General features: G+C 51.3%; 1 protein-coding gene and 1 long non-coding RNA gene across 8 annotated transcripts in view; one reads left to right on the top strand and one right to left on the bottom strand.

The window, feature by feature from the left end:
- The window catches only part of AFF3 (ALF transcription elongation factor 3), a 598,401-nt gene that overhangs the window by 549,992 nt on the left and 25,193 nt on the right, over positions 1–23,216 (bottom strand). For 3 of the 6 annotated variants that reach the window (XM_051842640.3, XM_089325977.1, XM_089325975.1), the window contains exon 2: positions 10,655–10,775. In XM_051842640.3, the coding sequence (XP_051698600.2) occupies positions 10,655–10,707 (53 nt within the window). In that variant the 5' untranslated portion in view covers positions 10,708–10,775. Of the gene's footprint in view, positions 1–5,112; positions 5,407–10,654; positions 10,776–10,912; positions 11,048–11,908; positions 12,019–23,216 lie in introns of those variants that run through there. The other 3 variants (XM_089325974.1, XM_051842639.3, XM_089325976.1) reach the window with 3 other exon arrangements.
- On the top strand, positions 6,947–8,929 carry LOC149128003 (uncharacterized). 2 transcript variants are annotated; one of them, XR_016230244.1, is made up of 2 exons: positions 6,947–7,272; positions 7,843–8,929. It is a non-coding gene; the product is annotated as an uncharacterized LOC149128003 (long non-coding RNA). The 2 variants fall into 2 exon arrangements; XR_016230243.1 differs by having other exon boundaries at positions 7,476–8,929.

Genomic DNA, 23,216 nt, shown 5'->3' with positions numbered 1-23,216 from the left:
CTCTGCTACTTTGCACCACTTTGCCTTCGCTCACATGCAGCAGCTGCTAGGTCCCCATCCACTCCCAGCCTAGCCAACTCCGAGTCCTCCTTTAATTCCCAAATCAGATGTCACCTCCTCCAGGAGATCCTCTCTCACACCTCCTGGCCAGGGTCCCCTTGCATATACCCCAAAGGCTTTCAGGCCACTAAAAACTCTATGTTTGTGTCCACTTGAAATAATCTGGTACAGGCTAACACATAAACACATCAAGGGCTAGAAACATGATCTTACTTTTCTGCCTACCTCAATAAGTGACTGCTCATCTCAACACAGAAATCTAGAAAGCTGGAAAAAGAGCTCTACGGAGAGCCCTGGGAAGCCCTCAGCACTGGCTACGCGCTGTGACGCATTATCGTACGCGATGCCATTCCGGGGCTCATACACGGCTCCCATTCCACTAAGCGCTAAGAGTGAAGAACAGAACAGAAATTTGTTATGCAACTAATTACTCAGGTCTTCACAATTCAAATACCATACTTTCCGACTATAAATACTAACTCCTATTCTTGGAACTTGTTCACTCAGTTTTGGGGGTCTAATTCAAGGTAGGCCTGAGATGAGGGTACCCAGCTAGTCGTAAAGATGCACCAGCTTTCTCAGCAGACTTTGCTCAGGTGTTCTGCTCACACTGTGGCACAGCAGGCAAAGACACTGCCTGGACTCCAGCATCCCATAAGGGCACCAGTTCAAGTCCCAGCTGCTCCACTTCCAATCCAGATCCCTGATAAGAGCCCAAGAAAGAAGAAAATCGCCCAAGTGCTTGGGTCCCTGCACCCACATAGGAGACCCATATGGCGTTCCAGGCTCCTGGCTTCAGCCTGGCCCAGCCCCAGCTGTTGTAGCCACTTGGGGAATGAACCACAGAATGGAAGGTATCTCTCTAATTGGGCCTTTCAAATAATTAAAACAAATCTTAAAAAAAAAAAAAGATGAAACTCTACTTAATAACAAAAATAAATAGTCACCTAAAAGATTTAATTCCGAGACAAAGCTATACTACATACATTACAGGGAAGGTACCAACCATCAACAAAAAAAGGCACACGGTAGGAGTGCCCTGAGGCACCACTGGCTGCCTGTCCCGCAAGCCACAATTCTTCTACAGGTACTGTGGGCACCCCTGTCCTGGGCTGCAAACTGTCCCTTGGCTTGCACGAGCCTGACCCATGTCACCATGACCTGAGCCCAGACAACGCAGGCGACGCCAAGGGCTTCGGCCTCGATGGGCACACAGCTAGTTCTGCAATGGCAGACCACAGGGAATCAAGGTCCTGTTAGCTTTTCCTTCCACACTCAGAAGCCAGAACAGTCCCGCGTTTCCATTCCTCAGAGTGCCAGCTCGTCCACCGTGTTCCCAGGATCTCCAAAGCTACACCTTCCCCTCGGGTGAGGCCTCCTGCCCACCACTGCTACAGAACAGAAGGGACTAGAGCGAGGATGCTTCAGAACGCACAAAGACCCAAATGGGAAGAAGGCCTGCAAGGAAGCACTCCCCATCTGGGTCCGAGGAGCCCCAAGTCCCCACTTCAGAAAGCTACAGGGGCCCCGGGCCAGGACTGAGGCCCAGTCGCCAAGCTCCATGGCATCTCCCCGCGCAGCAGTGCACACAGAAATCACACCAGCAGGCTCCCTGGCCTGGGCCGTGGCTGGGACGAAAGGGTGCAAGCAGGACCACGTGGACAACCCATGGAGTGGTCAACCAGGAGTCCTGGGCCAATGGCCTGCGAGACACAACTGCACGTCAGCATTCAGCCGGCCCCAGTCTGCCGCTTCCATTGCTGCTAAGGAATTCCTGAGTGTTCTACTCAGCACCCAATGGGACAGAGCTCTGGGTCCAAGAGAGGCCATTTGTTCTTGATCCAGAGTCGTCTACATCACCCCTCTCTTGTACAATGCAGCAGTAGCCGATTAGCTACACCAAGCACCACCTTCCCCCAGCTCACACATGTCCCAGGGCCCCAAGATTTAAATTTGTCCTACTGGTCCTGAAAATTCAGCTTTCATTTCCAAATCGGAAATACTCAACAACGGCTTACATCCCACGTGCCTTTCTGTTCTAACAACCTTCTCTGCCCGTGTCAGACAGCAGAAATGCGTAGGAACGTGCATGCATACCCTCATTAAGACAATAAAGCAACAGACTCCCCACCAGTGTCCCAGCACACATACAGTCAGTTACACTACAGATTCTCATGGCATCAGTCCTATATGCCTATTTATCTACTGGAATCAAACACGGAGTCTTTAGCTAAGGTGGACCACCCAACAGGCTCAGGGTACTCTGTGGTGATGGCCGTGTGGGGACAGATCTGAGACCTGCTGTTGGTTCCACTTGGAGTCAGGGTTGTGACTTCTGGAGAAGTCACTAACAACTCAGGCCAGTCATTCTGCACACAGCTGTCCCCACTCCCACTCCTCAACCTCCACTCTACCCCAGCACCACTGCCCTCCCAATCAGAGTGGCCAGGAGGGACTGGGGACATTGGTCTAAACCCTAGGCAGCCACAGGAGTAACTGTGACAGCCCCCACAAAGCTGGACATGTCAGCAAGACCATCGCCCGTGATACAGCACAGGACCAACTGGAAAGCTGTAAGAAGTGGTCAGCCTGTTGATTACAAATTGTGTTTATTCAGGTCTTCGTGCTTATGTCCCACCATAGCCTCACCTGGATACAATTAAGCGCCCCCTGCCCTCGCTCGTCAGAACTGTATCAGAAAGCCTCACAAAAATAAGCACTGCATCCCACTGAGACCTTCCGGCTCTACGGAGTCCAGTGTGATCACACAAACAGGGAGGAGGAAAGACGGGTTCTGAAGGACTGTCTTTTCAGAGGAATTGTTTTTAATCCATTTAGTCCCTGCAATCCAAAGCTGGATCTGTGGACCAGCACTACTTCTCACCTGGGAGCTGGTTAGAAAGGCCCAACGAGGGTCCCACCCCGGCCCTGTAAGGTAGAACCTGCGGATTTTAACAGGATGCCCTAGGTTATGGGGAGGCACGTGCAACCTGGAGAACACACCCCGCGTGAGAGGTAAGTCCTCTGACCTAGGCTCTCAAAACAGCTGTCTGTACCCCGCCCTCCCCTTCTGCCATAAACAGTCTTCAAAAAAACAAACAAACATATTCTTAAATTTAAAAAAAAAAAAAAAGGCATTTCCCAGAAATGGCAATGATCACTGGCAGAAGAGACTTTTTTCTATCAAAACTGCCATGTAATTAATTAGCATTTCAATGAACAGTGACAGAAAATGTGTCCTGTCACTTCCTAAGTCAGGTAAACAGTACACGTATGACAAGGAAAATCTAACAGACTCATACTACAGACCTCGAGGGGATTTCTGAAAACTAATTTCCTGTCCACAAAAAAGCAAAAAAAATAAAATTATTTTCAGCATGAAGTTAAGCACATAACTCTAAGCCCAGTTGCTGTGTTAGAGTGGTCTCCAAATTACAGTCATTTTGTTTACCTCGGCCAACAATGGGCCTCCTGGGAAGAAATTATGTGAAGAAGTTTAAGTACCCTCGGTGCCTTTCTCCACAGGTGAGTGCAGAAATTGCAGAGGGGGAAATCCACAAGTGAATACGATTAATGACTTCTGCAGCTCAGCTTCCCGCTCCCCTTCCACGCAAAGCACAACAGAATTTCCAAGTCGGAAGGCTCTCTCTCGGAGACAGCCTGCTGCTGCTGGCCCACCTGCCCAGGAACGCATCTCCTCACTGAATCCGAGACAGCCCACGGCGCATCACACCCACTGGCCTCACAGCCTTGGGGCCCCCTGGAAGGCAGAGAGGCCCCTTCAGACAACGGAGGGCCTCCACCAGGGCCCCAGCTGTTAGCTTCTCGACATTAACCCGTTTGCGTTTCGTGGGTGGTGTGGAGTCCTCTTCCCCTGGTGTAGCTGTGCATTCTGCTTCTAGTGAAACTAAATTATGATTAGCCTGACATAATTTAATGAGACCCTCGGTGCCAAATGAAGTCATTTGATGTAATGGTTGCTAATACAATGCATTCTCAGTGCAACATCAAAGATTATGTAATGGTTCACATGTCTACATATGTTAGCCGTGCAACCCTGGGTAAGGGCATATTTGTCCGCTGGACTGTGAGCACCACCGAGACAAACTACCAGCCTCTACTGGAAATGTCCCCAGGGCCCAACCCCGGGGATGCGACTTGCAAGGCACAAGGCACAGAATGCTGAACCTGACCCAACATGGCCTTTGCATATGCGTCCCTTGTTTATGAAAGGGAGACATTTTACAGGAAGCAGAGGGTATAAAAGAACTGCATTTGGCATTCACAGAGCAATTGACACTTTTATTACTTAACATCACAACCTTACGAGGTAGGCCAGCATAAGTGCTGTCATTTTATAAGTGATTAAACCAAGCCTGAGAATAGGAAATGAGAAAAACCGTGAGCTGCCCAGGGCCAAAGAGAAAGCAAGGTTGCAGCCAGCTGAATTCTGAAACCTCAATTAAGTTCCCAGACAAAGGGGAACAGCCAACACTGCAAGTAAGTTTTATGGATTTCACTTTGAAATAAAACAAGAAAACATTATGTTACCATTAAATGATATTAAAATTGTCTTTTATGGCCTTGATTTGGCCACCACGGCTTTATCCTCAAAATAAAGACAATTTCAACAGGCAAATCTATTCCAGGTTCAAAATCCCACTCTCACACACAAAAACCTTGCATTTCCTCTTAAGAAATTATTTTTTCTCTGAAGTTGATTATCGTCTCCACCTGCATCCAGCCAAAGGGCTTCATTCAAGCGGCTAAAGCGTCGCCGATTAGCCCCATTGTGGATCACAGGAACGCTCTCCCAGAATAGACTGTTGGCATTTCATAACCCTCCTACATTTTCACAGTGAGAATCTAGAGCACAGGAAGGAATCGCTCCCCCCACACGACTCGTCCTCCCAGAGAGCTGCACATCCAACTCTCAACCTCCCTGGTACCCTCTCGGCCCCCAGCCGAGCCTGCACCCTCACCTAACCAGTCTCCCCACCTTCCCCTCTCCAAAACACACCCCACACAAGGCCCCGGGCTGGAACTACTCACCAGTGGCTACCACGCCCCCTCTCCACCTCCTCCATGCAGGCCACCAGCCCCTTCAGCACCGCAGCCCACACTCGCTAACCCTGGCCGCCAGGCCTCTCAAAAACACCCCTGCCCTTGCTCAGGGCGCTTGCTCTGAGGCTCTCAGCAAGTGAGAGAGCCGCTGCAGCCAATCACACGGTCCTTCTGGCCCATGAGAGTGAGCGTGGCCAACCAGCGGCTCTCAAGAAGCACACCTGGGGCTCAATCCACCTGAGCTCTCCCTCTCTGCTTTGACACAAAAGGGCAAAAAAAAAAAAAAAACGGGGAGGGGGACGGGGTAGGCCTTACCATGTTTGCTTTATTACAGCTGGAGGAAAGAGTCGTGGCACCTGAGGGCCAAGAGCAGGGCTGCGGGGAGTTTTCTAGTCCTGTGACGGCCACGGGTGGTTGAGTAGAAGGGAACTCAAGCACCACTGGGAAGTGTCCTACTGAGCCCAAGCTCTGCTGGTTCAGCTTCGCTCCCCTCCCCCTTAGAGGAGTGCAGTGCATCCCCACCCTGCTCTAGTTACCACCACTGTGTCCCTCAGCAAGCCCCACACCTCAGTCCCGCCATACTCCTAGCCTCTGTCTTCCCTCCATGTGCTTTCTCCCTCTCTCTTAAGTTCCACTTCTCCGGGATCCGTTTCAAACGCCACTCAGCCGTGGGGACCTGACTCCCTGGACAGGAGCTGCCCCCCCACCCCCCCACCCCCACCCCAGCAATGGGCAGTGCTGGCTTTGCGGTACAGACACTCAGGTGCAGGGCTGATTCTCCTGTCTTCCCAACAGGCTCAGTCTCTCTCCTCTGCATGCCCTGACAGTAGAGGGTTTAAAGCTCTATGCTTCAACCCAGAGATGAGAAATGCCCGGGACAAAAAGAAACAGATGCCAGTCTCAAAGTGCATCACACACAGCAGGACTAAAGGTTACTTCCTGCCACTTGTTTCAGTCCTGTGTTCACGTGCACACCTGAGGGGTTGGGCTACATAATGTTCAGCGTATGTGTTGCTGTGCTTCATGGTCTAAAGCCACTGTGCTACAGTAACACCTAATCACCTGCAGATCTTACTGAATAAACTGATGAGTATGAGACAATCCACTGGTTGCCATTTCAAGGGTTCCAGTTTGAGAGGAGACACACTACAGTGCCCGATTAAACAAGAGGGTATGGATTCTGACTTATTCATAAAGCTAGGGGGAGGGAAAGTGGCAGGGAGGGTCTGATTGTTAACTACAGCATCTCAGCAGACTTTCTGCCCAACAACAACGTGCCCCCAGCTGAGGAGGATTCAACGCAAACTCGATTAAGTACATTTTGGAAAACTCTCCTCATTCACTGAAACCACGTTTGACGACAGCATTCTGCAGCTTTAAAATACACGGTACAGGTAATTCCACTATGACTCATGGAAAGATCTTGCAGAGACACCACGAGAGCCTTCGTTCAGGCTCTTCCCTTGGCCAAGATGCCTCCATGTCCTCTCAATGGCCCTCTCCCCACTGTCTGCAAAAATCCCATTCATCTTCCAAGGCTTGGTTCAAAGGCCACCTTTTCCATGGAAGCTGCCTTAAAAAAAAAAAAAAAAAAAAAAAACAAACTCAATGTCTCCTCTCTCCTTCCCCCAGCACCCATCCCAGTCCCAAATACGGTCTCTTTGCTGAATCACCAGTGTTGAGAATTTCCTTCTTCGTCTACGTGCCTGTCTCATTCCCCTACTCGACAAATCATCTGCACAGCCCATGTTTCACTCATCTTTGTATCCCCCACAGCAGCCAGCACACCGTCCGGTACTTAAGAAATGATCAATAAACATTGTGAAAGGAATAAAGGAAAGCAACAGGTGGCCAGTTAAAAAGGACCCTCATTACATTAAAGGCCCTGAGGAATGGCTGCTGTGTCCAGCAGCTGAGCCAAAGCCGGCAGAACACAGGGAGAAGAGAAGGCTGAGTGGGAACCCTGCTCCTGGGTACCTGTGCCCCCGTACATGGGCCGAATCTCCAATTCTTCAGGACCCTGTTCCACAAGAAGCTGTGGAACTGAGCACAGAGCGAGCGCACTCCCCTTATTCCAAGTTCTCCATTCTAGTGGCGAACCACAGATGGGCAGTGGTGGGTCCAAGGGCCATCCTTCCCAACATCAAGGTAAGGTGGAAAAGAAAAAAAGTGAAACGGCAATCTGGATAATTCAGGCTCCAAAGACCTACCTCGAGAAATAAGTGTGGGTGACTCTGAGTGTGGGGGGAGGGTATGCAAAGAGGCAGGGGGGTGGCTCCTGGATTGTAAACCGATTGTCTGCCTTGATCACACTCAACAGTCCCCAACTCTTTCCTTCGTATTGTCCCTAGGCTCACGGAGGACATTTTCTGTGACAACCAGAGTGAGTGAGGTCAGGTTCAAAGCCACAGCCGCAACTAATAAACGGCAATGTGTTTTACTGGAAAACAGCATCTGCCAATCAGAAAAAGTTGTGAGGATTTAGAGCAAGATTCTCTCCTGTGCTTAAACTGCACATCTTCCTTACTCCTCGACAGAAAAGTGTCTATGGTAAATTAAAGGAAGACATTTTCCATGGTCTTCACTTAAAATGTGTATCCTACTTCGCAAGTTAAAACATCACACACAGGCATAATCGTGGTCTTTGTTTTCAAACGTTTGATTTGAGGTCATTACCACTTAGGGCCCTGACTCTCCCTTTCCTTGATATTTTATCAGAAACTTCACTTCCTGTCCTTCAAGATTTTGCTCTGCAGTTAATTTCATAGCTGCCCTTATAAATGAGGAGACAGCTTCAGGATTTAGGACGTCCACTGGATCTGAAGACAGAAAACAGGGCTTTAAGGGGAAGTTCTTGGTCCTAATATGCGACACTGGGCAGGTCCTCTGATCTCCCCAGTCTTCAATGACTCGATCTGTAAAATGGGACTAAAGACAGTACTTGCTTCATAAACCGCTGTGACAACTGAATGGATTAAAACATGCAATGGCCCAAGAACAGTGTCTGGTGACTAGCAAGTGTTCTGAACATGTTCACTTTTTAAAGTCTGCTGTCATCTGTTTTATGGGCCCAGTGAAATCTTTAATGGTTCAAATCCTACATTCCCTACTCTGTAGAACGAGAATACCAGCACTTAACCACATCCAGGATGGCAAGGAAATGCATGTGAGAAAACTATGGGCATGAAAATATCAGACACACAGAACAGACTCAAATATTAGCTATTTGAGATCCTCTCCAAACTTCAAAGTAACCCATAAACCTGAAAATTTAAGTCAGCCATGCAAATGCATTAAAAGATACCATCCAAGTATTCAACTACAACTGAGAAGATGTCTGACCACATTACAAACACATACTGAAGGAGTCTGGTTTACCTTTAACAGCAGACACCTAGAAGCTTCTGCAAAATCTAAGTGTTACATCTGCAAAACAAGAGAAAGCGCTCCCTCCATCAACCTAACCTGTCCTTTACTGCGAACGAGAAAGCCTGTCTGCTTTCCTGGGCCAAAAACCGACGCGCAGATTCCAACCGGACTTCAAGCCCAGCTCCTTTTAGAAACACTCAACTCCTGTCTTTGTTCACAACAATAACGTACTGCGGCTAATATATAAATTTCCAGCCCAATTCAACAAAGATTTCTTCTGTGACGGTGTCCCAGGTACACTCAGCTGGACACGGAGGGGGCAAAGGGAAACAGAGCAGGCTGTGAGCAGCAACGGCCCACCAACCAAGGCTGACCATCTCACAACACCACTCACAAAAGACACGGGGGTGCACAATTTGAGTCGGCAACCAGACAAGCGGCAGAAAAAGGATGCCACAGTGCTGAGTTCTTCCCTTCGACTCTCAGCCTGCCCTTTTAAAAAGGCACAAGTCATTTTTAAGGTACGGCTTCTATCGGGAAACCTACTGAACATGCGCCAGAAACCAACATTTGTAAATGCAAACCTGTAAAATAACAGGTATCCGTAAATGAAAGGCTGAAATAACCCCAGGAGCAGCAACACGGTAATTAGCAACTTTTATAGAGTAATAACATGTTTCATATTCTTCCTCCACTGGCGCTTTGAAGTTTGCAGCATAATATGTACAGGTTTTATTGCATTAGGGCCCATCTTGTGTGTTTTACAGGCGCCAGCACTACGCAAAGCGGTACTTCCTCATCTTCGGATCTTTGACAAAAAACTGCTCGATAATGCACTCGCCTTGTGTCCAGTGTATTTTGTTACACCTGTCTCTAGGCAAATAACTCAATGGCCGTCTAAATCACCGAGAACATACACATACCACACATCATCTATAGGAGCCATAAATCATAAAGCAACTTAGCTCTAAAACGGTGCCTTGCATATTCATCTGCACACCACTCGCAGTTGTAGACACATGTGAACTCTTTAACGAATTATAAAAAAAAAAAACTAACAACAAGCTCAGTTCTACAATAAGGGATTAGCAGAGGCAGAACACAGTTGCAGTTAATGTGCTTGTTCCAGCAGATGTTCATCGTCGTAAATATTAAACGCAACCCAAGTTCCTCCAGGAATATGCAGGCGGTAACTGTACCCCCACAGCAGGGCTGGTTGGGCACATTTAGGAATAGAGGGGTGGGGGCGGGAAGAAGGGGGGAATAAGAGGGACGCTGAAGCAGCCAATGGGATATTATGGAAGACACCCGCAACTGGAATTAAAACTGCGTCTCGCGGCGATTGACCTACAACAACTCCTGCGTGTGAGACTCGCCACGCACACAACCCGGGAGAGCCCCGCAGACTGCGGGCTGCGCGCGCTGTGAGCTTGGCATAAAGGGACCTAAGGGGCGCGCGGAGGACCAGGAGGACGAGGAGTGGTGCAACTGAGCAGAGGTGTGAAGAACGGGCCCAGAGGCATCGCAGGAAAGGATCGTCCCTGGGCCAAGGCCTCTGGAATGCTGCACGGAGAAGCCATCGCCCGGTGCCCCGCGTGCTCACTTTCCCAGCTCCGGTGGGAGTGGGTGGGACAGACAGGCAGGATGCAGCCGCCGAGACCCGGCGCGGTGCGGACCGGGCTCGAGCATCCTCGAAGGGCACTTCGCAAGCAGCACCAACTCCAGGGGGTCGCCGGTGTGCGCCCGGGTCAGACAGAGCCAGGCGGCGCAGCCAGAGGCAAGGAAGCACCCCCCCTGCCCGGGGGTGGGGGGGCTGCGGGCCGAGGGGTGGGTCCCCAGCCATTAGTGACACGTTCTAAAAATCGCTGCTTTCTCCCTGGCTGCGCTCTGCCCGCGGCTCCCCGGATCACCGGCCCCGGGACTGGAGCGGGCAGCACCGAAGGGAGGGGACGGGGGGGGGGGGTGCGGACAGAAAGACGGAGGCGGCCGCGCATGCAGCCGGGGGAGGCAGGCAGGAACCGGCGAGGCGGGCATCCCCGGCCCACCCCACCCCCAACGGCGGCGGCCGCCCGGAGCCCCCGGCCCAGGTGAGGGCGCGCGGGCCGCCGCGGCCGCTCCTTGCCGCTCCCGCCGGCCCCAAGCGGCCGGCCCGGGGACTCACCACAGCGACTCGAGGTCCCATTCCTGAAGCAGGGCTAAGTCGAAGCTGTCCATGGTGGGAGGTGTCAGCGCCGCCGCCGCTCCCGCTGCCGCCGCTCGCCGAGGTCCGGGCCGCCCGCGCGCTGCAACGAAAGGCGCCGCTCAAGGTGCATCCCGGCCGCGCCGGAGCGGCCGCCACCGCCCGCCGCCCGCCCCCGACTCGGAGCCTCCCGGCGTCCCCCACCCCCGACTCCCGGGCGGCAGCGGCCAGCACACTCACCCGCTCGCCGGCTCGCGCGCAGGCACACTCACGAGAGAGCGGCGAGCTCGCCGCGCCGCCGCCGCCCCCTCCCCGGCGCTGCGCCCGCCCCTCCTCCCCGCCCTCGCGGCGGCCCGGCCCGCTGCAGCCGCCGCCGCGGTGCTGTGCGCCCGCCCGCCCGCCTTTCTCCTCCGGGAGGCGCGTGTGCGCGGGCGAGGCCGAGGCGCGCGCGCGCGCGCGCCGTGAGCCCCGCGCCGCGCGCGCCCCTGCGCTCCGCGCGGCTCCTCGGGGTCCCGCGGCGCTCGCAGGCCGCGCGGCGGGATCGGCCCTCTGGGCAGCCTGGGGCCCGGCGGCCCGCCTGACCCTCGGCCCCCCGCGGGTGTCCTGGGTCGACCTGCGGGCGCGAGCGCAAGGCAAGGGGGAGATGCAGAGCCGAGCGCCGGCCTGCGCATCCCTGCGCCTCTCGCGGTCGCCCGGCCCCACCCGGCCCTGCCCCCGGCTGCACGCACTTCTTGCGCGGCCCGGGATCCACTTGACCCCGCCGGGTGCTCCGACGCGCGATGCGCGGACTGCAGACCCTGGGTGGGCGCTGGGCGATGCCCAGGCCGCCCGGGGCACGGCGGTAGTTCGCTGTGCAGCCCACGGCAGCGCCGTGCACGATTCGTTTCAAATGTCTGGAGTCAGTAAGTTAGGTGAAATAAAGGGGAAGCGACGCGGGGCGGAGGGTCGGGGGGAAACCTGGTCCAAGAGGACCGGCTTTGGAGCAGCGCTGGCCTGCAGCGGGGTCCCCAGGCTGGCCGGCCCCTGTGAGCCCCCTCCCGGCTCTTTATTCCCTACAGAGGAGGGGGCGAGGCCGCTGCCAACTTCCTGCCCCCTCTGCGGTCCGGATAGTGGCTGATTGTCCGCTGAGAGAATGATACTGGATCCCTCCTTGGAGCTCCGGAAAAATCAAGTCCTTGTTTTGTTACCTTCCTGCTTTTAAAGAAATGTTGGAGCCCGTTGTCCCGTGTCACGTACTTTTTGCAGACCCGCCGAGAAAACAGCACACGTCCAGGGGAGGGCTGGAGCTCCGTGTCTCCTCTGCTGGCCTAGCACCGTGCAGCCCTCCCGGCCTGGCCCCCCGGAGCCAGCCCTCGGTGCTGGGGATGGCCCCGAATTCCTGGAGAGAGCAGCCCAGCGGGAAGCGATTCCGCCTCGCCACGGGTCTCAAACCCCACGCCCCCCGCCGTGAGGGCAGGAGGCCTTCCCACTCCTCGCCCTTTTGTTCCTTTTCTGGACAAGAACCACTAATGACCCGGGCCGCTAGAAATTAAGACCTTGGGGAGAAGTCACAGGACCCCTTCCTGGGCCAAAATCTACACGCTGCCCCCCACCCCCCACCTCCCACCGCACGCCCTCCCTCCCTCCTCCTCGGGATGAGGACTAACAAACTTAGTTGTGGACACAGGTAGGAGACCCAAAGGCCGGTGAGGATTCGGTCTTGCTTGAGATTGAATGGCTAAATGCTCAGCCCCACCCCCCTCCCAAGCTAGGAAACAGCGTGTTAGCATCCATAACTAATGTGCAAAAATGTAAAAACGCCAAATCAAGGCAGACTCTGCATCGACACAGTCTGAGAAGTCGGGATTTTTACAAGCTGACAACTCCCAGCCTTTAAAAACCTCCGTCAGGAGTTGAAGGTAAATCACAAGGCCACAAAAGAACAAAGAGAATATGAAGACAGGAAAAAGTGCAGGTGTGAGGGCTGGCTTCCCCGAATCCCAGGCCACTGCGCGTTTTGGGAGACGTGGGGAAGAAACAGCCTGCCTCCTCACTCCTCTGCATCAGCCTGGCTGGAAATGTTTGCTCTGGCACAAGGGAGATGGAGACAGCATTCCCAGGAACAAAGGCTGGGAGTGGAGGGTGGAGGAGAGAGGGGGAGGAAGAACTGCAAGTTCCAAGGTTCTGAACACCGAGCGCAACGTGTGCTCTTCCTGATCCTGTGCTCCTGGCCCCAGCTGGGAAGCTTCTGCAGGAAAGAGACCTCCTCCCACCCCTCACCAGGGCCTGGCCCGCCCTCCCTTCCCCTTCCCCACCACGGCCATTCATTGCTCGTCCCACGTGGGCTTTGAAGGAAGCGGAAGATATATACGTGGTCCCAGGAAAGGACGGGGCGAAGGCACTCGGGGTGCAGAGCTGGAGGAGGGGTTGCTCGTAAAAGACCTCTCTCCACGCCACGTCGTCGAGGGTAGATTTAGACTTGGAACTCTGCACATACTCCAGCCATTGCACTGTGGGTATTTAAAAATGCTTCCTTAGCAGTATCTGTCCTGTTCTGTTTGGGACCTCTACATGAGAGGCCTGTTGCCTTGAGACTTTCATTTCCAGGGTCTGGTTTTATGATGCCCAGTGTCCACTTGAAGAACGAGGGATTTTGAAGAAACCCAAGTAACAGTTGTAGATACCATTTTTTACTAAGCTGTCATGGAAATAAATCTAAATTAATAGTTTCTACAAGGAAACTATAGAATGGTGAATGAGAGTTTATGGGGGAGATCTTTTCATTATTATTTATCTGGTTTATGAAGATGTCCCCATTGTCCTCCAGTCTCTGAGTACACGAACCAAAACAAGCACTTAATCTAGTTGTCAAAATTTTAAATCCTTAATACAAAGCATAAAAAGGGATTGGACTTTCTGGGATTAGAAGGCCAGAAGTAAAAGGGAAGATTTTTTTTTTTTTGTAAAAGAGCAAGAGACTGCTTAAATTAAAATAGAAATTTTAAATGATGTTTCCTAAAAAGCTGTTAGAACTTTCGTGCATCCCATAAACCTTGTGACCTGTGACCTGTGGGTTTGGCTTTGTTTTTTTTCCCCCTGCCTAGATACATGTAAGCAATACACCCTAGGTCAGGGTTGTTGGTTTGTTGAGGCTAAGCCTTCAGTGAGAAAAAGGGACCAAGACATGAATCCCGCTCAGTCTGGGGCCAGGCATGTGTGTGCGCTTAGCAGGGGCCGCATCAGATCCTGCCAGCCTGGAACTGGGACCTGCCCCATGGCCCCAGCAGCACCCCACCGCATCTTGCTCAGACTTCTCTGTAGACAGGAATGGAAAGGGGAGGAACCTTGAGGGATTTATGAACACATGCCTTATTCTGAAGACACAGCTGCAACTCAGGGGTGGCCTTGGTGAGCAGGTGCCATTTGTCCTCTCTCTAGAGTCCTGCTGGTCCTCTAGAAAAATATGTCAGGCCACAAGCCAGCTCTGCAGGATGTCTCACTGCAAGGTGGTGGGCTGACCACTAAGCTTCCCAGCCCTGACTCCCTCCCCTGCTCTGTCTGTCACAACACCTGTTCCGGCAAAGCCACTGCTACATCACTTGGCCTGCTTCTCCTTCCAGTGGCTTCTTGGGTGTTTGGGACTGTATCTAGAGATTGCAGGGTAAACCCTCTAGGCTTTCAGCTGGCAAAAAAAAAAAAAAAAAAAAAAGCATGGGGCTCCCGGACAGCATGGATTTCAAATCTACCAGGAGCTCTGGCATCTTAGGCCTTCCCCTGTCTCCACAGGTATGTCCCCATGGTTCTAGCCTGGGATCTGAGGTGCCTTTCCTTTCTGTATTTTTTTTTTCTCCATCATTCACCAGGTCCCAAGCAGATGGTGCAGCAGTGCTAGCTGTCATCACTCCTCCTATGTTTCCATGGAAACATGGGGCAGAGGGACCGCCTTGAGCTCTCTGACAGTATCCTCTGGCGGAGAACTTCCTTTGGCTCTTGGCCTCTCCCTCCTTGCCCTCCCCCCCCCCACCCCCAGGCACACCTCTGCTATCCTGGAGACTTAAAGAGTTGGGGGCCTCGGGGAGACGGGTTCTTGACGGAGATCATCTAGGGACACACCGCACACAAATGGTTGTGAACTGGCTGGAAAAAGGAGGGAGATGGCCTGGGGGCTGGTGCCCGGGTGGGATGGTTAAGACCAATTTGCAATGGCAGCGTATTTGGACAATCTGCCCCCTCAGCTGGCTTCCATAATGGCTAGTGATGGCCCAGATGTCAAAAGAGATGCTGGGAAGATTGCACCTGCTCATCCGGGAACAGATATGTGTGGAGTGTAAGTACATTAGGGAGGCTTTACCTGTCTGTCACTGACATTCTGCCCCCCGGGAATGTGCATTCCTGTAAAAACAACCAGGCTTTCCCTAAGGAATGCACAAAGTTTCCAACATCCTCCTGCCCACATAACTCACTTATACAGCCGCTAAGACATTAATTAGATTCAGAAGTCCCTGGAAACAGCAGAGCTCAGCAGGGTCAGAGGGCAAACAGGGCAGAGAAAAGAGGGGAAAATGACCCCTGGGAGAGGGTAAGGAAGTAGAGGGAAATTTTTCTTGCCTTTCAAGTATGAAACAAGACAAAGATAATTTCAAAATCTGATCAACTTCCATCATGTTGTTTAGAGAATTAAAATATTGCCAAATTAGGAATACTTTAAAAGGGGGAGGGGTTTCTGCTGGGCATAAGAATTCCGTGTATACATATCTTTTCTCTTAGTTGGTTCTTATACAGATGGCACAAAAGACTTGTGGGTGAAGCCTGCCACATTTTGCAAAGGAAAAACAAAAAGAATAAAGCAACTGCACTGATGAAGATGCAGACCAGAAAGATGGACTTTTAGAAAAGCCTCTCCTAGCACAGATCACATATTTAATGCCATGCCGAGCAGTTTCGGGAGCAGTCCCCTTGGTGCTGGTAACTAAAACCAAATGCCCTGACTTACAAACTTCATGTCCCCCCTGGCTCTGTCTGTGTGCAGGATGGGCCCAGGCTATCTGAGCAAGAACCTGCTGAGGACAGGAGGTGAGAATCACAACAACAGGCAGCATCTCCCCTTTGCTTTCTACTGGATGCTGTTCTGCATACCGACTCCACTTAGTCCTCTCAAAAGCAACAAAATGTGTTCCCATTGTTTTTATTCTGCAGGTGACTACAGTAAGGAACACACCAAAGCATGGCCGATCAGGGGTTGCGGTCACCTCGTTCCTCCCATAACTTTACCCTTAATTATCTACAGCATCGGAGCGTTCCTATGCTCACAGGCACTTCAGTAATGGATCTAACAGGTTCAGCCAAAGGGAAAGAGAGCCTGTGCCCAGCTGTCTGCAGTTCTTCTTGTCCCAGAGCTTGGCCATCACCAGACCTGGAGCGAGGCACCCAGTCTCTCCAGGCCTCCGTGTCTTCCTCCACAACACCAGATCGGCTCGGTGACTCTTTGTTTCTGTCGGTTTTTGTCTCTGACAGCCCTCCGATGTCAGAGTTCTGTTTTCCGTTGTTCTTCCTGAGCGGTGCCAGACAGGAATCCCTGGAGTCTGTCAGGAGAGCCATAAACCTTCTGTTGTTTGAAGGTGGGACCTCCTTTTTGGCTTAAACAACTCTCGCGGTATTGGTGTGTTCCACACGGGAGTGCTGTGCCATCTGTGACGTGTTAACAGACAGCAGGAGAGCAAAAGACCTGTGCAAAAGAAGCCGCCACGCACCTGTGGGGGTCGGACTCCCAAGTGTGTTCAAGCACTCAGAGGACCCTGAAGCTGTAAGTGGAGCACAAACCAAAAACAGACATTCCAGAGTTGTATCTTAATGGGTTAAAAATGGAAGGGCAGCAGGGGCAGGCTCAGAGGTTAACCAACTGCTCGCCATGCCTGCAGCCCACATTGGCAGTGCCTTGGTGTCAATCCCAGCTCCAGCACAATTCCGGTTTCCTGCTATTGTGCACCTGGGGAAGCAGCGGGTGAGAGCTAGCTCAAGTAGCTAGCTCCCTGCCACCCACACGTGGAAGACTAAGATTGAGTTTCTGGCTCCCTGCTCAACCCGGCTCAGCCTGTGCTTTTGTGAGTAAGTTAGGGGGTAAACCAGCAGGTGAGAGCTCCCTCTCTCTGTGTGTCTCCCAAAGTATAAACAGGTAAGTTTGCTTAAAACCAAAGTTGAAGGGCAGGTTACAAGCCTCACAGGCCTGGAGGAGGAGGCCTGGCCCACAGCCCAGTGTTCACACTGGAGATCCTCAAGTCCAGAACGGGAAGCCACAGAGGGCAGTGTCAGCTCCTTGGGGGCAGGAGAGAAAAGATGGCACACACTTCTGGTCACCCACCCAGCACCCATCGCCTCTCCCTTGGTGCCAAGACCCGAGTCTGGTTTTGAGAAGTCATGAACCTGGCTGAAACAGCTGTATTTTCTCAGGGTAACAACTAGCCATGCGACATACAAAGACTCCTCCAAAGGGTCGTGGAAAATGCATACAGTGAAAACACTATGCATGGACTTTGTGTGTGTGTGTGTTCCCATGGAAATAAACTTCTCTCTTAACTCCATTTTTTTTTTCTCCCATGAGCCTTTTGAAGCTTCCTGACATTTCTGGCCAATGAGACCTTTGTTTATGTCAGACTTTCTCAGCAGATCCAGCTCTCCTGAAATAGGTGCCACCCCTTCCTCCAGGTCACTTCCTCCCTCTTCCTGCCTGGAAGGCCAGTTGAGGCCCGCAGTACGGCAGCCACTCGGACTACAGGCCCACCGTAGCGGATCCAGACTACAATGGTGGATCTGAGGTTGAAAGGAAGCCAGATCCTTGATGACTTCTTCACATCATTGTGTTCCCTTTAGATCACTTACCTAGACCTGGGCTTTTTGCAGCCAAGTCAGCTCCTGTGTTTTGATTAGCACAGCTAACTGACTCCAGAAGTCACAGCACCTTGCCAGGTACAGTCAGGTCTACCAGGTGTCCCATTGTGTCCCAACAGAGGCAGCCCCAACACACAGCCCACTGACATTTACAAAAATCTATGTTTACGTCCTTAAATATCATCTTCCCTTCTGGGGTCACTCCAACTGCAAGAAAGTCAGTTAATAAGAAACTCATGTTCAGTTGTATGAAGACAGATTAATCTGGCTCCAGCCTTTTTGAATATTGCACATTATTAATTGTTTCTCTAGTTGCATGTTATTCATTAACCTGCCTAAGTTGCTGTTCCGTCCTCACAGGAATACTGAAGGATCTCAGTTATGGAAAATAGTACAGGAATAATAGCAGTCAGCCTTTCTGGTGTCCTTGCCACAAACACAAAAATATGCATGTTTCAGACTCTGTCATTGTTTCTACCAATAAACTAATTACTGCTGTATGAAATGGATTTACTTCAGAAGGAGGTTAGAAAAAACAACTCATTAAGTGCAGTAGTTTGAAATACAAACTGCATTATGGGGTGAGAACCCTATAATAAAATCACAGAAGCCTGGAAATCAGGAGAAACCAGAAAAACTGTCTCCAGCTAACTTCCAGATCCACCGTGGCACAGGCAGCTTCCACGTGAACACTTCTAACAGGGGGTGGGGGCAGCTCACTCTCTCAAAAGGCTTTCCTATTCCATTTTTAAACAGCTCAGCTCGGGTTGGAACAGCGTTCTTCCATCTATGTATGGATCCCAAATGGATTTCCCCATGGCATCCTAGCACATCACTAGCCTGCAGTAAGTACTCAATTAGAGCTTAGTGTCACTGAATTCCTTCTACTCGTTGTCCATACACTGACACTTATGAGTTCAAGGGATTCCCTCGGCTCATGGCGGAGAGGAAACTTTGTTCAGTTGTACAGAATAAGGAGGAGGGGTCTGTTTCTTCCAAGGCGCACCTGGGTGAGGGGTGGGCATTTGGCCTAGTGGCTAAGATGCCTGCTGGGATGCCCCCATCCCCTACTGGAGTGCCTGAATTCAAATCTCAGCTCCAGCCTTGAGTCTAGGTTCCAGCTAATATGCACCTTGGGAGGCAGAGGGCAATGGCTCAAGTAGTTGGGTCCCCACCACCCACGTGGAGACCAGGATTGACTTCCCAGCACCTAGCCTTGGTCTGGACCAGTGGAAACTATTGAAAATATTTGGAGACCAGACCAGCAGATAGAACATCTTTCTCTCTCTTTCTATTTCTCTGCCTCTCAAATAAATTAATGAGAATTACAAAAAAAAAAAAAAAAAAAAGCATGTGGGCGTGGAAATGAGAGGAGCTCTAACTTCTTCTCAGTATGGCTGATTTCCTGGTTGAAAGGAGCTCCAAAGAGAAGTTGGAGCTGGCCGGAAGAAGGGAATGCCTGTCACAAAGTAGGGAGGCAGGAAACTCCCGTAAGCAGGAAGAGTGGCTCTTTCCAGGGTTGGTTCCCAGTGCTCCTCCGAAGCGCCAACTCTCCGGTGATACTTATTGTCATTCTCCATACTTGGCACAGACAGTAACAATTTTATGAATTTAGCATTGCTTTCTGTCACTCTCTAGACAACAATATGAAGTTTATTACAACATAAAGGGAAATTCATCCCCTTGGACCTCGGGGAGTGTCAGCCCAGACGCCTATGCAGCCGTCCCTTGAAGAATGCTACCTCGATGCACCTGGGGATGCTTCCCCAAGCGTGGGCCTGGGGGTCAGGCCTCAGAGGAGGGTCTCAATGATCACATACATCATTTCAGAGTGATTTACAGAGTAAATATTACTGTGTACCTGGAATGCACAAGCAGTGGGTTAAGAAAGGAGATGAGAAGGACAAGTTTAAAAAATCCACAAGACCACAGCCAACAGGGTAATCTCTCTCCACCTATCTTTCTTGAGTATCACTAATGTCTGTGGAGCCAGTTATGTCCTCAGAGCTCTGCGAGGCCCTAAGGTTACTACCGTAAGTGAAACAGACGTGGTCTCATGGGAGGGGTTGGTGCTATGATGAGAGAAGTGCAGGTGCTCAGGGAGATCTTTCTAGAAAGAATGACAGACCTGTAATCCAAGTCAAGAGCTAATTTATCAGCTGGTGCCGCAGCTCACTAGGCTAATCCTCTGCCTGTGGCGCCAGCACCCTGGGTTCTAGTCCCGGTTGGGGCTCCAGATTCTGTCCCGGTTGCTCCTCTTCCAGTCCAGCTCTCTGCTGTGGCCCGGGAGTGCAGTGGAGGATGGCCCAAGTGCTTGGGCCCTGCACCCGCATGTGAGACCAGGAGGAAACACCTGGCTCCTGGCTTCAGATCAGCGTGGCACGCAGGCCGCAGCTCGCCAGCCATAGTGGCCATTGGGGGGTGAACCAACGGAGGGAAGACCTTTCTCTCTGTCTCTCTCTCACTGTCTAACTCTGCCTGTCAAAAAAAAAAAAAAAAAAAAAAGCTAATTTATCAAGAAGAAGGGAGTAATTGGGGTGGGTATTTAGCCTGCCAGTTAAGATCATTGACCCACATCAGAGGACCTGGGTTCTATTCCCAGCTCCAGCTCCTGACTCCAGCTTCCCACCAATGGAGACGCTGAAAGGCAGCAGGAGATGGCTCAAGTGACCGGATCCCTCTCACTGCTGTGGGAGACCTAAGATGACTTTACTGCCTCCTGGCTCCCATCCCACTCAGTGTGGGGCATCTCTGCCTCTAATTAATTAAAGAAAAGAGAACAAGGGAAGTAGGGAAGGCTGGAGAGAAAAACAAACTCTGTATACGCTCATGTGTCACCTGCTACGGACAGAGGCAGATCTACGGAGCGAGAGAAGCAAGGGCAAATGGGTGATGACTGAGGCACCCCTGAGGGGCTTGGCAGGGAAGTTAACGGTTGGTCTGCAAGCCCAAGTGAGAGGGAGATGGCAGTGCTGGCAGAACATTCTGGCGTGACGGAGCACAGGCAGATCCCGCTCCCAGAGCAGTCTTGATGTGGTCAGAGCCTGGCTGTGCAGTGGGGGCTTGTAGAAGACACAGGTCAAGTGCAAAGTCAAGAAGCAGAATGGGCCGGGGGGGTAGGGGGAGGGCAGGGTGGTGGGAGGAGGAGCAAAAGTCAGGACCAGAGATCAGGGCCAGGTGGTGAAGAACCTGGTTTTGGGGGCTGGAAAAACAATTTAAGTGAGCAGGAAGCAAACATCAGAGGTTAGCAATGCGGCTATACTGACCCAGCTGACGAACCCAAGGGGACAACTGAGAGCCAAAAAGAGGGAAACGGCTTCTGAGAAACCAGAGAAAGTTTTTCACACGGTTTTCCTTTGAGTTGGTACAAAATCAAGCACGTCTGTGGGCAGACAGCCGGCCGCATCACGCACAGGCAGGACCCGACGCAAGACGACCGTGTGGAGTGCCTCGGTTAGCCCTTATGAAGAGGAAGCAGAGCTTCCAAGACAGGGCCCTTTTCCGTGGGGGCGCCTGGTGGCTGCATAGGTTGCACACTGGAGAAGCCAGGCACGCCTCTCTGCAGCCCCGCAGGCATTCCTCCAGCAGTGAGGGTGGGTGCTGGCTCTTTGAAGCCTGGTGTTACCAGGACTGGTTGAGCTGTGCGTTTAGAACTCTGAGGCACACTAAAGCAGTCTGCATCACCCAAGCCTCCCATGTGTGGGTTCATTCCAAAAGGAATAAGATTCCAGATCATACCGATAATACACTCAAGAAGGCATTCCAAGTCGAGCAGAGCAGTCCAAGTACTCTTCAAAAAGTTGGAAGAAAATGGGATTAAATGATAAGAGTAGAAGTGAGTGTTTGGATCCTCAGGTACCCGGGTTCAACACCTGCACTGGCTCCTGACTCCTGCTTGGTGCTAACATGGACCCTGGGATTGAGGCTCAAGTCGTTGGGTTTCTGACACCCACAAGGGAGACCTGGACTGAGCTCCTAGCTCCAAGTTTCAGGTGGGGGAATGAGCCAGCAAACGGGAACTCTCTCTCTCTCTGCCCCTCAAATAAAATAAATTTCTTAAACATAAAAGAGAAAAGCAATACTTAGGCACTGCAAAAGAGAGTGATTTTTAAATTATTTTTTTATTTTGAAAATCAGAGTTACAGAGAGAGAGGGAGATGCAGAGAGAGAGAGAAACACATCTTCCATCAGCTGGTTCACTCCCCAAATGCCCACAAGGCCTAGAGCCACAACAAATCCAGGATCCAGGAGCTTCATCCTGGTCTCCCACATGGGTGGCAGGGGCCCAAGCACTTGGGCCATCTTCTACTGCTTTTCCCAGGCACATTAGCAGGGAGCTGGATTGGAAGTGGAGCAGCCAGGACAGGAACCAGCGCCCATATAGGATGCTGTGTTACAGGCTATGTCACAGTGCTGGCCCCCAAAAAGTGGTTTTGACGTCAAGGGATTACTTTCTTTCCCCATTTGATGAGATTCTGCAAGAAGCCTTGTTTGCTAAGCAAGTGATGGTAGAGCTGTAAGTGAGGGAAACTGAGGAAAAGCAGAAATGTTTCCACAAAGTTAAAAAGAAAGAAAGAACAAGAGCACAGAAAGAAATGAAGAGCTTGGCCAACAGACTAAGGAGACACTCATTTATGGGAGTGGGCATTGGGTGGAGGGAGACAGAAATACTCACATGGGATTTCAGAAAGTTTTACAATAGAATATACTCCCACTTTCCATTTTCCTAATAGACTTTAAATTACAAAAACTGCATTGCTCTCCAAAATTTAGGAAGCCAGAGGGCTGTGGTATGTGTGCAATTGCACTTGCATGCATGCAAGTGTTGCAGGGGGTGGTTTACAAGCAACGTTGCCTGGAGAGAACATTCCAATGACCTGCCACATCCCAGGGTACTGATTTCACTTCTGTGAAGGGAATGTGAGGAGCACCTGATTTAGACGACACAAGCCTGGGCCAAGGATGAAGCTGGGAGTTGGGACCTCAAGCCGGCTTCCCCATGTGCAAGGCAGGAGCTCATTCTCTTAGGCTATCTCAGCTGTCTCCCAAGGTCTGTGACTCGGCGGGTAAAGTTGCTGCCTGCGACACCAGTAGCTCATAAGGGTGCTGATTCGAATCCCGGCTGCTCCACTTCTAATCCTGCGCCCTGGTAATGCGCCTGGGAAAGCAGTGGAAGATGACCCAAGTCCTTGGGTGCTGTACCCACGTGGGAGACCCAGAAGATGCTCCTGGCTCCTGGCTTTGGCCTGCCCCAGCCCTGGCTGTTGCAGCCATTTGTGGAATGAACCAGTGGGTGGGAAGATCTCTCTCTCTCTCTCTCTCTCCCTCTCTCTCTCTCTCTCCCTCTGTAACCCTGCTTTGAAATAAAATAAATCTTTAGAAAAGTACTTTAATGTTTGTATTAACTGCAATATTAAGCGACTTACTTAAACTCTCCTATTCTCATTTCCTTCACTGGTAAAAAGGTCTTTTGTTGATTAACAAATGAAACTAACATTACCAAGATAAAACAGGGTTGGCCTCTAGTATAAGTATCAATCCAACGGCACCTAATATGACCCATGTTAATGTTGAATAATATCTGTAAGTAATAAGTATCTTGGGTTGAAAGTGGTTCTAATTTCGGGGTTTCCCCCCGGCCATTGTATTTCAGGAAGGATTGATCAGGTGAAGATTTGGG

Source organism: Oryctolagus cuniculus, chromosome 2 (assembly GCF_051225735.1).
Source record: "Oryctolagus cuniculus isolate XC-2025 breed Fujian yellow rabbit chromosome 2, ASM5122573v1, whole genome shotgun sequence".
NCBI classification, from domain to species: Eukaryota; Metazoa; Chordata; class Mammalia; order Lagomorpha; family Leporidae; genus Oryctolagus; species Oryctolagus cuniculus.
The sequence above is the reverse complement of the archived record's forward strand: the minus strand, read 5'-3'. Positions and strand labels throughout refer to the sequence as shown.